Source organism: Dipodomys spectabilis, unplaced genomic scaffold, assembly GCF_019054845.1.
Source record: "Dipodomys spectabilis isolate Male_0828 unplaced genomic scaffold, ASM1905484v1 ptg000163l, whole genome shotgun sequence".
Lineage (NCBI taxonomy): Eukaryota > Metazoa > Chordata > Mammalia > Rodentia > Heteromyidae > Dipodomys > Dipodomys spectabilis.
In genome coordinates this window covers 14,869,815-14,885,082 of record NW_024870840.1, presented here as the reverse complement: position 1 = coordinate 14,885,082, position 15,268 = coordinate 14,869,815, and the positions used below count along the sequence as shown (strand labels likewise).

Here is a 15,268-nt window from a genome sequence, read left to right as displayed (position 1 = left end):
GAACTCACTAGCCATGATTTTAGCCTTTGTATGTCCCATACCTGTTAACATTCTTTAAAAAAAACACAAAAAATCTTTCAATCATATGCAAATACTGGCCCTTAATGAAAAAAGTAATGAGCTCCTTTTCCCTAAAGATTTATTATAATTTATACAGAGTTCAGAATTGTGTGTGTGTCGGGGGGCCAAGTCTGGCCTTGAATTTATAATCTTACCTGACCCAGCCTCTTGACTGTTGGGATTACAGGTAAGAAGCATTATGACTGATGAAGTTCAGAATTTAAATACAAGCCATTATATTGAAGTTTTGAAGACACTGGTTCTTAATGGGAATATTAGACTACTATAACCTCCCAAGTAACTGAAGAGTAGCATAAATATCTCTACTGGCACTCACTTAAAAATATCTTGAAGACAGGCGCCAGTGGCTCACATCTGTAATCCTAGCTACTCAGGAGGCTGAGATCTGAGGATTGGGGTTCAAAGCCAGCCAGGGCAGGAAAGTCTGTGAGGCTCTTGTCTCCAATAAACCATCAGAAAATTGGAAGTTGTGCTGTTACTCAAGTGGTAGAACACTAGCCTTGAGCTGAATAGCTGAGGGATAGTGCTCAGGCCCAGAGTTCAAGCCCCATCACTGACATACCAAAAAACACAAACAAAAAACCCCAAACACAATTATCTTTAAGTAGTTGTATAAATTTAGTTGTATGAATTGATATATCCCTAATATATCAACTTGTCTAATTTGAAAAATAGTTATACAAAGAAGTTTCAATTAACATGTCACAGAGCCTGCTTTACTGGATTTTGTTGCTTAGTGACATATATAAATGAAGGGTACAGTTTGATTCTGAGTCCCCTTTATGCTGATAGAAGCCATCATTTTATTTCATAAATTCTTATTTCAGAAGATCTTAAGTGCATATTAAAGTTTGCAAATATGATAAACACTTTTGTACAAGATTGATCACACACACAAAAAAATTCTGCACCCATAATAGTTGCATGGCACAAAACAGTTCAGCTTCAAGGCCACATAATATAGTGTCTATAATGCTACCTTAGGGTTAGTTTTAAGCACAGTTTGTACTTTTAGCAATGAAAATCTAAGTATAGTGATGGTCAATCTGATTTGTGTGTGTGTGTGCTGGCTCAGAAGGGCCTTGTACATGCCAGGCCAATGTTCTACTATTGAGCTAAATTCCCAGTCCACTTAGTCTGAGTTTAAAATTTTAATTAATTAATTTATTTTTTACAGATCCAATCCATCTGTGGAGCTTATAAACATCTTTTAGTAGTGGAGTCATTTTCTGTACAATGAAGTCAACAACTTTATTTAAGCAAGTGTTTGCATGGTTCTGACTCATCTGCAATGGTTCACGAAGCTTGAGATCTGATAATACGGGGATTTCAGTGATGACAATATGACTAATAGCAAAGGAAAATCTATTACTAATAAAACAAGTGATGGTCCAAGTAGCGGAGGAAGTTTGGTAGATTGGACTTTAAACTTAAATACAATTCAGTCTGATAAGTTCTTAAACTTAGTGTTGAGTATGGTCCCAGTAATTTACCAGAAAAACCAGGAAGATAGGCACAAAAGAACAAATGGCATTTGGCAAGATGGATTATCAAATGCAGCACCAACTTTGAGTAACAGATCTGAGCAGCACATGGAGTATCACAGTTTCTCTGAGCAGTCTTACCATGGCAATAATGGGCATACACCTTCAAGCTGTAACCAGAAGTATGACGACTATGCCAACTACAATTACTGTGATGGAAGGGAGGCTTCTGAAAGTACTGCCATGTTACAGGAGGAAGATCTGTCTAGTGAGGGTGGTGAAGATGTCATTGTGGAAACAACTCCCAAATTGCCAAAGGAATCCAGTGGCATCATGGCATTGCAGATTCTTGTGCCATTTTTGCTAGCTGGTTTTGGCACAGTTTCGGCTGGCATGGTTTTGGATATAGTTCAGGTGAGTTTATACCTTTAACTGCACTGTCTTTTTATCATTTCATTTCTGATCAAAATGCTTTATAGAGGTTTTGAATCCCAAACATTTTTTATTTTTGTGGAGTCAGGTCTAGACTCCAGGCTTGGTGCATGTTAAACAAGTGTTCGGCCACTGAGCTACATCTCCAGTTCTGTAAAGGTTTTTAGAATTTAAAATGAGTGTTTGATACTACATTGTATGTATATACCAAAATTCATTATTCTCATTGGTGTTCTAATAGATATCCTTTTAAGCATAGCTTTATATATTTAACTGTTATTTTCACAGTTTCATAGATTAAAAACATGAAATGTCTGGGCATTAGAATATGAATATTTATTTCCAGTATTGGAGTTTGAATTCAGGATCTGGGTGATGTCCCTTAGCTTCTTTGCTCAAGGATTGAGCTCTACTACTTAAACCGTAACTCCCTCTCTAGGCTTTTGCTGGTTAGTTAGAAATAAGAGTCTCCTGAATGTCCTGTCCAAGCTTGTTTCTAACTCTGATCCCCAGATCTCAGCCTCCTGAGTAGCTAGGATTACAGGCTTGAACTACTGGCACCTAGCTTAACACTCTAGCTTAACACTGGATATTCTTGATCTTTTTCATTTTTTGCCAAACTGGAGGAACTATTATTATTTCTGAATAGAGGGTAAAGTGGTGGTTTATGCTTTTTCTTTTCACTAGATTTCCAGTTTCTTTCATTATTAAATTATCCCTTATGTGAGAAAAACTGTCTTTTCTATCGAAGTATATTGCTTTGACTTGGTGGCTTAGCTCTTGTTAGGAAAAGAGGAATTGCTTTGGGATAAGGAAGGATTTTTTTCTTGTCCTGTGGCTTGAACTCTGGGCCTGGGCAGCTGTCCCTGAGCTTCATTTGCCCAAGGCAAGTGCTCTACCACTTGAGCCACAGCACCACTTCCAGCTTTTTCTGTAATTAATTGGAGATGAGTCTTTCCTGCTTTCCTGCTGGGGCTGGCTTCAAACTGTGATTCTCAGATCTCAACCTCTTGAGTAGCTAGGATTACAGGTGTGAGCCACGGCCTGGCAAGGTTTTGTTTTAAACTGGTTTCTTTTCAAGATGGAATTAAGACAGGCCCCAGACTGTTCAAGAAGTAGCAGAGGGTGTGGATATATTTTAAGATTACTTGTATACTGTTAACCTTATTTCAAAGTCAGTATGTATAAATTTATTTTACCCTATTCTAACTAACTAATCATGAGTAGATTTTGTGAACCTGAGCTCAACCAATCTGAGCAAAGGAGCAGAGCTTATTGTATTAGAGATAAATGGGGATGGGTAGGGGCAGCCTGCCTGCCTGCTCTTTGTGCTTGCTTGCCAGATTTTTGGCTGATTGCGACCCTTCTGTAGAAGTAAATTTTGCCTTGCGGAGACAATTTTTGTGTGTGTGTGTGTCTATTGTTGTGACTCCAGTGATTCTTGGAGAGCATATTTATAACATTTAAGACAGGTGTCATGAGCCATTATACATGGCTGAGCTCATGCTTCTAAAGTTGAATCATGTAAGTGTCTTAAACTGGTAACAGGTAAAATATTTTCATGAATTATGTCTGGGATTTAATTTTAAAAATACTACATATCTCCTAGGTTCATTGTGAATATTAACTGAACTAGATCTAAAGAAACTGCCCAAGGCAATCAGTGAGAGTGAGAGTTAGAGATAGTTAGCTTTTATTACACTTGCATCCATCATCATCATCATCATCATCATCATCCCTATCATCTCTACATATTGGGCTGTCTTCTAACCAAGATCTTTCCATCTTCACTTTCTATGTTGCCTGGATTACAAATATGGCAACTATGCCTGGCATTCTCAGATATCTTGTAAGGTACATCCTTAGTTGAGATGAACCTTGGAGGGATTTCCTTTGTGAATTCTTCATAGGAAGATTTTTTTTTTTTTTTTTTTTTTGGTCAGTCTTGGGGCTTGAACTCTGGGCCTGGGCACTGTCCCTGAACTCTTCAGCTCAAGGCCAGCACTCTACCACTAGAGCCACCGTGCCACTTCCAGTTTTCTGGTGGTTAATTGGAGATAAGAGTCTCACAGAGTTTCCTGCCCAGGCTGGCTTTGAACAGTGATCCTCAGATCTCAGCCTCCTGAGTAGCTAGGATTATAGGTGTGAGCTACTGGCACCTGGCCATAACAAATTTTTTTTTTTTGGTCTGTGTGGGGCTTGAACTCTGGGCCTGAGCACTATCCCTCATCTCTTCAGCTCAAGGCAAGCATTCTACCAATTGAGCCACAGCACCACTTCAGTTTTCTAGTGGTTTATTGGAGATAAGAGTCTCATGGACTTTCCTGCCCTGACTGTCTTTGAACCGAGATCCTCAGATCTCAGCCTCCTGAGTAGCTAGGATTACAGGTGTGAGCCACTGGCACCCAGCTTCATAGCAAGACTTTAAAAAAGATTGTTCTGATAAGCATTTCCAAAGTATTTCTTTGAAACAAGTTGTTTTAGAAAAAACAGATTTTTTTTTCTCACCTGTCTTGGTGTTAGTGACTAGATATATACTCTTGTTACTTTTTTGGCATGAAGGTAGTATGTTCATAAAATTTCTTACTGAGACAATCACCTCTTCTTATCATTTGTTAAAAATCATTTGTGTTATTAAGATATTACTATACTCTTTCAATTCATAGCGTACTCTCGTTGTTATACCTCTGATGGCTAGACTTGGCAGATATTATCTTCATTTTATAAACAAGGACATTAAGATCTGAAAGATAAGCTGGATTGCCTTGCTGGGTAGGCTCAGGTTTATGCCTAAAGGCACACATTTGATTTCCAGTTTGGAGTTATTTTCATTATCCTGTATTCAGTACCCTCTTAGCCCTAAAATAGGAACCAGAACATGGGCCTATTTAGAATTCCTGAGGTCAACTCTAAGTCCTGGGGTTTGAATTCAGGGCCTTACTTACATTTGCTGGGTAAGTGCTCTACCACTTGAGCCATACTGCCACCCTTTATTCTTTATTTATTTTGGGGATAAAGTTTCTCTTTTGTGGGCCATGTAGCTGGGATGACAGGCACAGGACACCATACCCAGCTTTTGATTAGTTACGATGGAGTCTCACCAATTTTTTGCTTAAGATGTCCTTGAACTTAAATCCTCCAATCTCTGGTTTCTGAGTACCTGGAATTCAGGTATGTACCACCACCTAGCCTTAAGTCCTTTCTTTTGACTTTGGGAATGTCATTTAACCTTTCTGAATCTTTATTTCTTCATTTAGGAAATGAGGTAATAATATTAATGCCATTGTTGTAAGTAGTGTTGGAACTGATTCTAATCCAGATGATTTGGTTCCAGGTCCTGTGCTCTTAACCACTAGGTGTATTAACTGTTGCCTTTATAAAGTGATAGTTGGGAGTGGAGGTTCCTACCTGTAATCCTAGCACTAAGGAAACACAGGCAGGGCATTGTAAATTTCAGCTGAGTTATATAGCAAGGCCCTGTCTCAAAAAAAAAAAAAAAAAGAAAAAGTAAGTGCTGTTGAGTGCTGGTGACTCATGCCTATAATCCTAGCTACCCAGGAGGCTGAGATATGAACATCATGGTTTGAAGTCAGCCCAGGCAGAAAAGTCTGAGAAAGCCTTATCTCCATTAATCACAAAAAGCCAAAAGTAGAATTGATAGCTGAAGTGGTAAAGTGCTAAGTGTGATCAAAAGCAGCTCAGAGATAGTGCCCAGGCTTTGAGTTCAAGGCACACACACACACACACACACACACACACACACACACACACACACACACACACAAACACCTCAAGTATTAAAGATGTAGCTCAGTGACAGAGTGCTTGCCTAGCATGTATGTGGCACTAGATTTGATCCACAGCATGACAGAAAAAGAGTTTAGGCTTATGTAGCATGTGGATGTAGAATGGCAACTGTCACTCCAACTGAGTCTTCTTGAGTAGCCAAGAGAGAGCTTCAGAGATCAAGAGATTGAGATGATACTAAATGTTCACTAGTTACTTGTGTAATCCTTCAAAACATGGATGCAAAGTTTGAAAAATAATTTTTTTAAAGAAATGTCTTTGTTTTGAGCATTAAAAAAAGACTGTCTAACTTTTTTGTTTTCATGTTTTTACAGCATTGGGAAGTATTCAAAAATGTAACCGAAGTTTTCATTTTAGTTCCTGCTCTTCTTGGCCTCAAAGGGAACTTGGAAATGACATTGGCATCCAGATTATCCACGGCAGTAAGTTTTCTCCTAACTCAGTTTATGTATATCACTCATACTAGTCGCTCTTTAAGCAGAAGAGCTTGTGTCAGGAGCTTGTTTTTCTCTGTCTGAACCTGGGAGCTATGTTAAGCAGGTTTGACTCACAACATTCTGAAGCTCTCAAGGTTATAATCTGAGTTTCACAGGCTTTACTTTATCACCAGAGGGAGTAATATACTTGCCCCTTTTAATTCCAAGCATTCTAACAATTACTGTCATGTTTAAGATATGGGGTGAGGCAGAAACTGAGATTTTCCTTGGTTCTATGGCTGGTAGAATCGTATTTAAACATTTTGTGATGTGAATGTAATACATGTTTACTGTGAAAACAAGAAAAGAGAAAAGGGGCTGGGAAGGTGGCTCAGTGGTAGAATGCTTGCCTTGAATGCATGAGGCCCTGGGTTTGATTCCTCAGCACCACATAAACAAAAAAAGCTTGAAGTGGCGCTGTGGCTCAAGTGGTAGAGCAATGCTAGTCTTGAGCTGAAGAGCTGAGGGGCAGCTCCCAGGCCCAAAGTTCAAGCCCCATGATCGATAAAAAAAAAGAGAGAAAAGGTATAAGGAGTAAAATCCAAAACTACCTCTGCTTCTTTACCTACAAACAAATACTATTAATATGTGCTATTCTTTTTTCTTTATTGGCTGGGAATATAGCTCAATGATAGAATGCTTGCCTAGCATATGCAAGATCCCAAGTTTGACTCCCAGTACTTCCAAAAACAAAAAAGATTTTCTGTACTTGACTATCTGGACTTATATATGTTCAGCTAGAATGTCATAATGCATATGCATACTATGTACCCTAAAAGAACTGGAATCCTACATTTTCTTTTTTTATTATGTGTAATTCTGACTTCCAAATATATCATGATTGCATTTCTGTATCAATAAATGTAGGTCCATGTCATTTTTTTTGGCCATGCACTTTTATATCATATAACAGTACCCTCTTTAATTCATTATCTATTACTGAATCTCTCTCTCTCTCTCTCTCTGTCTCTCTCTGTCTCTCTCTGTCTCTCTCTCTCTCCCCTAATGTTTTGCTATTACAAACAATAATGTGATATATATTTATTATTTTTGGTGGCGGTACTAGATTTTGAACTCATGGCCTCTCACTTGCTAGTAGGTACTCTATTCTGAGCCACACCTTTAGCCCTTTTACATACTTGTTATTTTGAAATAGGGTCTCTATTTTGCCTAGATACATGCCTTTATTTCAGTCCTTCTATTTTACTTACCCTGCTATAGTTGAGATACCAGGCATGAGCTACATGCTCAGCTTCTTCCATTAAGACAGAGTGTTGTGAACTTCTTTTTTGGCCTGGGCTGGTCTGCAACTACAATCATCCTGACTGTAGTTGACCTTAGCCTTCCGTAAAGGTAGGATGACAGGCATATACCACTGAACCCAGCTTTTGATTGCCTCAAACTAGATCCTTTCAGTCTCAGCCTCCCAAGTATCTAGGAGTGCAAGCATTGCACCTAGCTTATGATGAATATTCTTGTAAATACTTTTTTATTTATTTAGAATATATTATAGGATCTATACTTTTAAATCTTTAGCTACATAAAGCTCTCACTCAAAAGGTTCAAGAGTTTAACATGTTTAAAAATACTGACTTTGTCAGTGTTCTGAGTTTGTTTTAGAAATGCAGAAGGGCATCATTATATCACCATCCTTTAGGATTCACCATTGTGGAAACAAGTCATGGTAATAATAGTAAGCCAAGTATGAAAAGAAGCTTATACACTTGAAAGACTAAAGTGCTGGCTCAGATTTGTATGTTTGTTCCCTTTTTTGACATGAAAGAAGAATGATAGTAAACTGAGTATGAAAAGAAACTTATATACTTGAAAGACTGAAGTTAGCTGGCTCAGATTTGTATGTTTGTTCCCTTTTTTGACATGAGTTCCTGTGCGACCTGTGCATATCTACAGTAGCAGAAAGATGAAATTTTACTATTAAAATTTCAGATGGCAGAATTTGGAGCTAACATAGCAGGTAGAAGTTTATGGGAGACTCTCATGAGAATGAACCCACCAATCTGAACATAGATTCTCAGCTGCAGAATTCTCCATTGATGCAAAAGATAGCCCCAAAGGGCTAGGTTAAAAATCAAGAATTGCTAGCCAGAAGAACCAGGTGGGGAGCTGAGCTGTTCTGCATTGTGGAAGAGAATCTCATTGAGTGAAGAAGAGTCTATGGCCTGCTAGAAGGAATATTCAGAATTTGGGGAAGAACATTGACAGTATCCAGAGTCACTACAGCATGTTATTGACACTGTCAGTTTGTAACAAACATTAGACATGGAAAGAAACAAAGAAGTATCACCAAAAATCATGAATCATATCTAGCCAATGAGAAGGGACTTCCAGTGGGCCTGATGTTGAGTTTAACAGTCATTCTAAGCAACTGGTATAAGTATGTTCAAAGAACTAAAGGAAAATATGTTCAGAGTTATATAAATATTTTAATGAGCAAATTCATGGTGTCTCTGCAACCTATTGGCCTCTTTCTACTACTTTAATATTAATTTAAATTATTGCAAGCTTCACAGAAGTCTTCATCAGATCATGCCCTCTTCTATCTTATCATTTTACAATGGCTTGGTGTCTCTGGCTAAGCACCATTAGGTCAACTAATTGTATAAAAATAGAACATCAAAAGTAGTGATGCTTCTCCCTCTCCAATTCTGAAAACACCTAATGAGTTCATATCATCCTAAATTACCAGACATAGAGTAGGTGGCACAGGTTTTACACAACAGGAGGCAAAAGTTGCCATAACTCCACTCCGATCTCAATGCACAATGTATAATACTTGTTCTCTCCCCAAAATTTAGGTCAATTTCTCTTTATTATTACATTTTAATTGGATCCTAAAATTCTTTTGCATTATACATTGTTTTAATTTGAAATCATTTTGTTAGGTTAAAAGGTTGCTCATTCAGAGACTTCTACATATGGAAGGGACATAGAGAATGTGATCTTCATTTATAGTACAGTTAGGTTTAACAGTTGAAAGTTATACTGCCAGTCTGGTTTAGCTCAGAAAACAGAGCCATAGTATGTGCTGCAACTGTATGGAATTAAGTAGAGGAAATGAAGCTTACGCAGATGGAGGGATGTTGCAGAAGACAAGACCAGTGGCTGGAGAATCAGACAAATGACCTGAAGCACTGGAACAGGGCTTGAGGCCTAACATGGTATACCTCTAGCAGAGGCTAGAGGCCTGTCCTGTCTGACTTCCTATAACAAGCAATGAGTTCTGCTATCTATGTCCTCCAATTTTTAAGAAAATTTCTGTCACTGACAGACTGCAGCCTCTAGCTGGAGAGGCAGACTTTTGAGGAATATAGCACCAGGCCTTAGAAAAGGCTAGAGGTGATGGTACCAAGTGGATTCTGGCACAGCAGCATCCCTATGTCATACCATTCACTCCTTCTGCCACCCCACCTTCCTTGAGTTCTTCCTAGACCCCTGTTTGCTCATGAGCAATTCTGGAGTGTTGACTTCTTTTTTTGTTGTTGTTGTTGGTGGTGTGGGGCTTGAACTCTGACCCTGGGGCGCTGTCCCTCAGCTCTTCAGCTCAAGGCTAGTGCTCTCCCACTGAGCCATAGTGCCACTTCCGGTTTTCTGGTGGTTGATTGGTGATAAGAGTCTCACAGACTTTCCTGCCTGGTCTGGCTTTGAACTGTAATAATCAGATCTCAGCCTCCTGAGTAGCTAGGATTACAGGTGTGAGCCACCAACACCCAGCAGTGTTGACTTCTTATACTTTATGTAGTGGTTTATTGAATCATCTTAGATTGTTTCCTACAGCTATAGACATCTTCCTAAGAGTTATTTTAAAATAACACTAATTTTCCTGTGCCTGCTTAAGTTCTAAACCTAAAGCAGGTTCAGTTTTCAAATATTTCTTATACTTTATCACTCACTTGAGCAGAGCCCCAGGCTATTAGAGCTACAATAATTTATTTTCAGGCTTAGAAAATAAATATATAAATAAGACTGCACAAACAATTACTTTGAGATAGTGAGGAATCTCACAATTTGCATTTATTGGATACTTTTTTGGAGACTGCAGAACAGAATCTTTTTTCCAAGTTGACAGAGAAAAGGTTGACACACCACTTACCCTGCTTGATTGAATAGTGTGCTCATGGAAAAAAAAAAAAAAACTACTCAGAAATAATAATTCTTATCTATCTGCTTCTTTACCCATTCATTTATAAGCTTTTTTCCCCCTAACATTTGAAAATCCTCCATAGTAAAATAGATGAATAATTGAAATCCAACTCAGTATAAAGTTTTTACTAATGAACATTTATTGCTTTCCAAGTGGCTGCATTAGAAACACTTGGCAGATTTAGATGTATACTTTTTGAATCCTAAAGTAGTTGAGAAATATGATGTTGTTCATAGAGCAACTGATTATGTGACTAATAATAGCCTCATTTTGGAGAATATTCTTCACTTTAGTGGAAATGTGTATTTAATAGATGAGGTACATGATCAAAATTTATTTGTGAACTGAATGTATTTTAGTTGCTAACAATTTTAGTCATGATTCAAATATAATTTATGTACAAATGACTGATTGGTTTCTATCTTGTTTTCTGGTCAATAATTTTTCAAATTACATTAGTTATTTTATAGCATGGAATTAAGTGCCAGCAGCTCAAGATTATATAATCACTTTTACTGGGCCTCAGTACACAAATTTGGCATGTTAGGATCATAGCTGATGATGTTAGTTCTAAAACAGCTCAGCATACATAAGGGTAATGGTAACAGATCCACTAGTTCCTGAAAGCTATTAAAGTCATGCTCAATATTAGATGCCAATCTGGTAATAAAGTAGGAATTATATTCAAAGTATAATTTTCACTTGTCAGATTTACTGAAGACTCATTTTATACTTTAAAACTTCATAGCCTATTTAAAAAGAGCAGATAGAATATAGATTACTAGATTCATGGAAATACCCTCTTTCACAGGTAAACATTGGGAAAATGGACTCACCAATTGAAAAGTGGAACCTAATAATTGGCAATTTGGCATTAAAGCAGGTAAGAAATGCAGTATTTCTTTATAGGTCTTAGTACTTCCTCTGGGAATGGAGTAAATTTTAGTGCTATGAAGTTTACCATTTACTTATTTTAAGAGACACGAAAATAATGATTTAATACCTTAAAAAGTGATAATATCAGCTGGGTGCTAGTGGCTCATGCCTATAGTCCTAGCTTCTTAGGAGACTGAGATCTGAAGATCACAGTTCAAAGCCTACCCAGGTAGAAAAGTTCCTATGAGACTCTTTTTTTTTTGGGGGGGGGGGTCCAGTCGTGGGGCCTGAGCTCTGGGCCTGGGCGCTGTCCCTCAGCTCTTCAGCTGAAGGCTAGCACTCTGCCACTTGAGCCACAGCGCCACTTCCGGCTTTTTTTTTCCTGCTTATGTGGTGCTGAGGAATCGATCCCAAGGCCTCATGCATGCAAGGCAAGCGTTCTACCACTGAGCCACCTTCCCAGCCCCCCTATGAGACTCTTATCTCCAATTAGCCACTCAAAAACCAGAAGTGGCACTGTGGTTTATAGTGGTAGAGCAAAAGAGGTTAGGGACATCTCCAGGCCCTGGAGCAAGCCCCACAACCAACTGAAAAAAAAAATGATGATATCAATGGATACATCTGACCTCGGAAAGTTACCATATTTCTAGAAACTGGTCACATTCTTCCAAACATGAAAAAATACACTCTATAATATAGAAAAATATATACAAAGCTTCATAACTATAACATAACCCAGAATTGTTGTTAATATTTATACAAACAACTGTTTAACATCTTTTTGTTTAGGTGCTATCTTATTACTTTTATGATTTTTTTTATTTTAAAACAGAGGTGGACTTAAGTGGTCCTCCTGCCTAAGCCTTCCAAGTCTAGAACTATAGGAATGCACTGCTATGTCCCACTTATTTTTTTTTTAAATATATGGTTTAGTTAAACTGAGCTCGGTTGATATATTTTGGCCAGCCATTTGTTTTTCCTTAATTGTTAAGTTATTAATGTTAATGTAAATGAATACATTCAGTTACTGATTACATATGAACCCAGCCATGAATTTTATATAATCAGTGTCACTTTCTAGTCTCAGGATCTCAGGTGAATATCTCTTCAGCCCTCCTCCATACTCTCCCAGCTCTAAGCTCAACACTGCTGCTACCCTCAGAGCTCACCTACCTAATAAGCTTAGGGAAAGTTAGATAGATATTAAACTGAGAGATAGTTGTAGGAATATACCATCATATAATGCATTTCAAAGATACATCCATGCAAATGATTTTAAGATTGCGGGGTTGGAAATAACAAGGGCTAGGATCTAATCTCTGCTCCAACATTACCACCTCTATAACTTGTACCAGTTTACATGACCTTTTTGGGCTTTATTTTCATCTTTTAGGTCATAGTATCATTTTAAAGAAGACTTAGTATCCTTTTAGTTTAAACTTTTTTGAACATATGTAGAGGTGATCATCAAAACATCTGATAACTGAATTAGGGATGTAGCTCAGTGGTAGAGTACTTGCCTAGGGTGCAAATAGTCCTGAGTTCAATACCCACCACCACACAAAACCAAAAGAAGACAAGACTAAAACCAGACAAATCTTCCTCCCACTAGAGTACTATATATGATACATACAATTTTTGAAAATATATTTAATTGTATTCTTTAACTACCTTCAACTCTTTAATGAGAATTGTAACTCATAGTTAAAACTATGTTGTAAGTATAAAAATGTCCATCAAATTATTCTAGCAATTTACATCTCAGCTTCTAATAGTCCTAGCACCCCCCCCTTACCTGGTTATACTCTCATCCTTGTTGGTCTGCATGATCACAAGAGAGGGATTTGCTGGTCCTAGCTGCTGCAGTCGAGTGCCTGTGTCTGCCTCACTCCCACAAGAGTATATAAAAACTGGGAGCCCCAAGCAGCAACCTCAAGACATCACTGGTGCCTGCTGGTGAGGTGGTAATTGGTTGGAGCCATTACCAGTGGACAAAAGCAAGGAGAGAAGGTGGAGGGGTGGGTGGAGCAGGGAAAAGGTTAGTCTCTTCCAGAGAAGTTACCTACTAAAATTGTGAACAAGAAGTGTTGGGTATTTACTAAAATAATATTACTAGATCTTTTCCCATACTTGCCGGCAGCAAATCAGGACAGTTTGGGAGTCGGCTGTCTGAAGTAATGTTAAACCTCAAATATAGCTTCTTAAAAGGGTGATGCAACGCAGTTACTATATGTACTTTTTCCTGACTTCTTGTATGTAATGCTTGCATAATATGTTTTAAAGATTACTAATTGGTTTGGATTTTGTCAAAATATTTTCAGGTTCAGGCAACAGTGGTTGGGTTCCTAGCAGCAGTGGCAGCGATTGTGTTGGGCTGGATTCCAGAGGGGAAATACTACCTCAGTCACTCCATCCTTCTGTGCTCCAGCAGCGTGGCGACCGCCTTCATTGCATCCCTTCTGCAGGGTGAGCAAATAAATGCCTCACGGCTGATCTCCCTACATGATGATTACTTCTATTTAAATGGTACTTCTTCCTGACCAAAATGGCAGGAAAAAATGCTATTGCAAACTTTCAAATCGTATTTCAGATACATTTTCATTTTATTATTTATAAAACTTGCTGGAAACAGGCTTTTTGAGACTGGCTTCTGGCTTTAGGCACTCAAGTATAGTTTCCAAATAAGATCAGGGAATTTGTCACTGTAAGTTAAATTCCTTCAGACCCTTCTTCCTGGAAATCATGTAGGGTACTTATTGGCTTGTCACTTGAGTACTAAGTGTAATAATAATAATATCTCTCTATGAAACAATTTTAAAGTCTCAAGTTTTCAGATTTTTTGTTATTTTTTAAAATTTTTTAAATTTTTTATTATTATTTCAGATTTTTTTTTTTTTTTTTTGCCAGTCGTGAGGCCTGAATTCGAGGTCTGGGCACTGTTCCTCAGCTCTTCAGCTCAAGGCTAGTGCTCTAACATACGTGAGTCACAGCACCACTTCTGGTTTTTTTCTGCTTATGTGGTGCTGGGGAATCAAACCCAGGGCCTCATGCATGCAAGGCAAGCACTCTACCACTGAACCACCTTCCTAGCCCCTAAAGTCTCAAGTCTTAATGAACAAATAAACCATAACCTTCCTCAAATCAAACCAGTTAAATACCTTCCTTGTTTCTGTGGCATTACAAATATAGCATATTGTTGGCTATAATGATAAAGAATAGAAGCTTAAAAAACTGTTTGCATTAGAACTTCTCAGCTAGGTTATTCCTCACTCCCCTGTATGAACTTATCAGCTAGATTATTCCTCTTCTCCCAAAACTGTTTCTTTTTTTGGGTCAGGGCTCAATATGAAACCCAGGCTGGCCTTGAGCTCACTGTTTCTACCTTAAGACTCCTAAATGCTAAGAGATGTAAGCTGCCACACTTGACTATCTTCCTTCCTGCCTTCCTTCCTTCCTTCCTTCCTTCCTCCCTTCCTCCCTCCCTCCCTCCCTCCTTTTTTCCCTCCCTCTGTCCCTCCTTCCCTCCCTCTCCCTCTCCCCCCCCCCCTCTCTTTTTCCTCAGCCTCCTGAGTAGCTAGGATTATAGGCATCAGCTACCTGGTACCTTATAGTGACCTTCTAATTATTACAAATGAGGGAAATCATGCATCCTATGTTTCTTTGGTCAGGCTTACTTCTCTTAATATCATATTTGTGACAAAGTTTCATACTTTTGTGCAATTTTTTTTTTTTTTGCTTATGTGGTGCTGAGGAATCGAACCCAGGGCCTCAGGCATGCAAGGCAAGCACTCTACCACTGAGCCACCTTCCCAGCCCCCAAAGTTTCATACTTTAAGTAATGTGTATTCTAGTTTTATGATAACTTGATCTTAATTTATGTTCGCTTTGTAGCTGAGACAACTGATGCAAACAAGTAAGATGATATATCCAATTTCATCAGCTTGTTTGTA

The 15,268-nt window shown here is 38.3% G+C and overlaps 1 protein-coding gene across 1 annotated transcript in view; it reads left to right on the top strand.

Annotated features, from left to right (window-relative positions):
- The window catches only part of Slc41a2 (solute carrier family 41 member 2), a 91,793-nt gene that overhangs the window by 20,813 nt on the left and 55,712 nt on the right, over positions 1-15,268 (top strand). Inside the window, exons 2-5 of the mRNA XM_042693343.1 lie at positions 1,259-1,979; positions 6,119-6,226; positions 11,254-11,325; positions 13,640-13,784. Of these exons, the coding sequence (XP_042549277.1) occupies positions 1,425-1,979; positions 6,119-6,226; positions 11,254-11,325; positions 13,640-13,784 (880 nt within the window). The 5' untranslated portion in view covers positions 1,259-1,424. The remainder of the gene's footprint in view (positions 1-1,258; positions 1,980-6,118; positions 6,227-11,253; positions 11,326-13,639; positions 13,785-15,268) is intronic.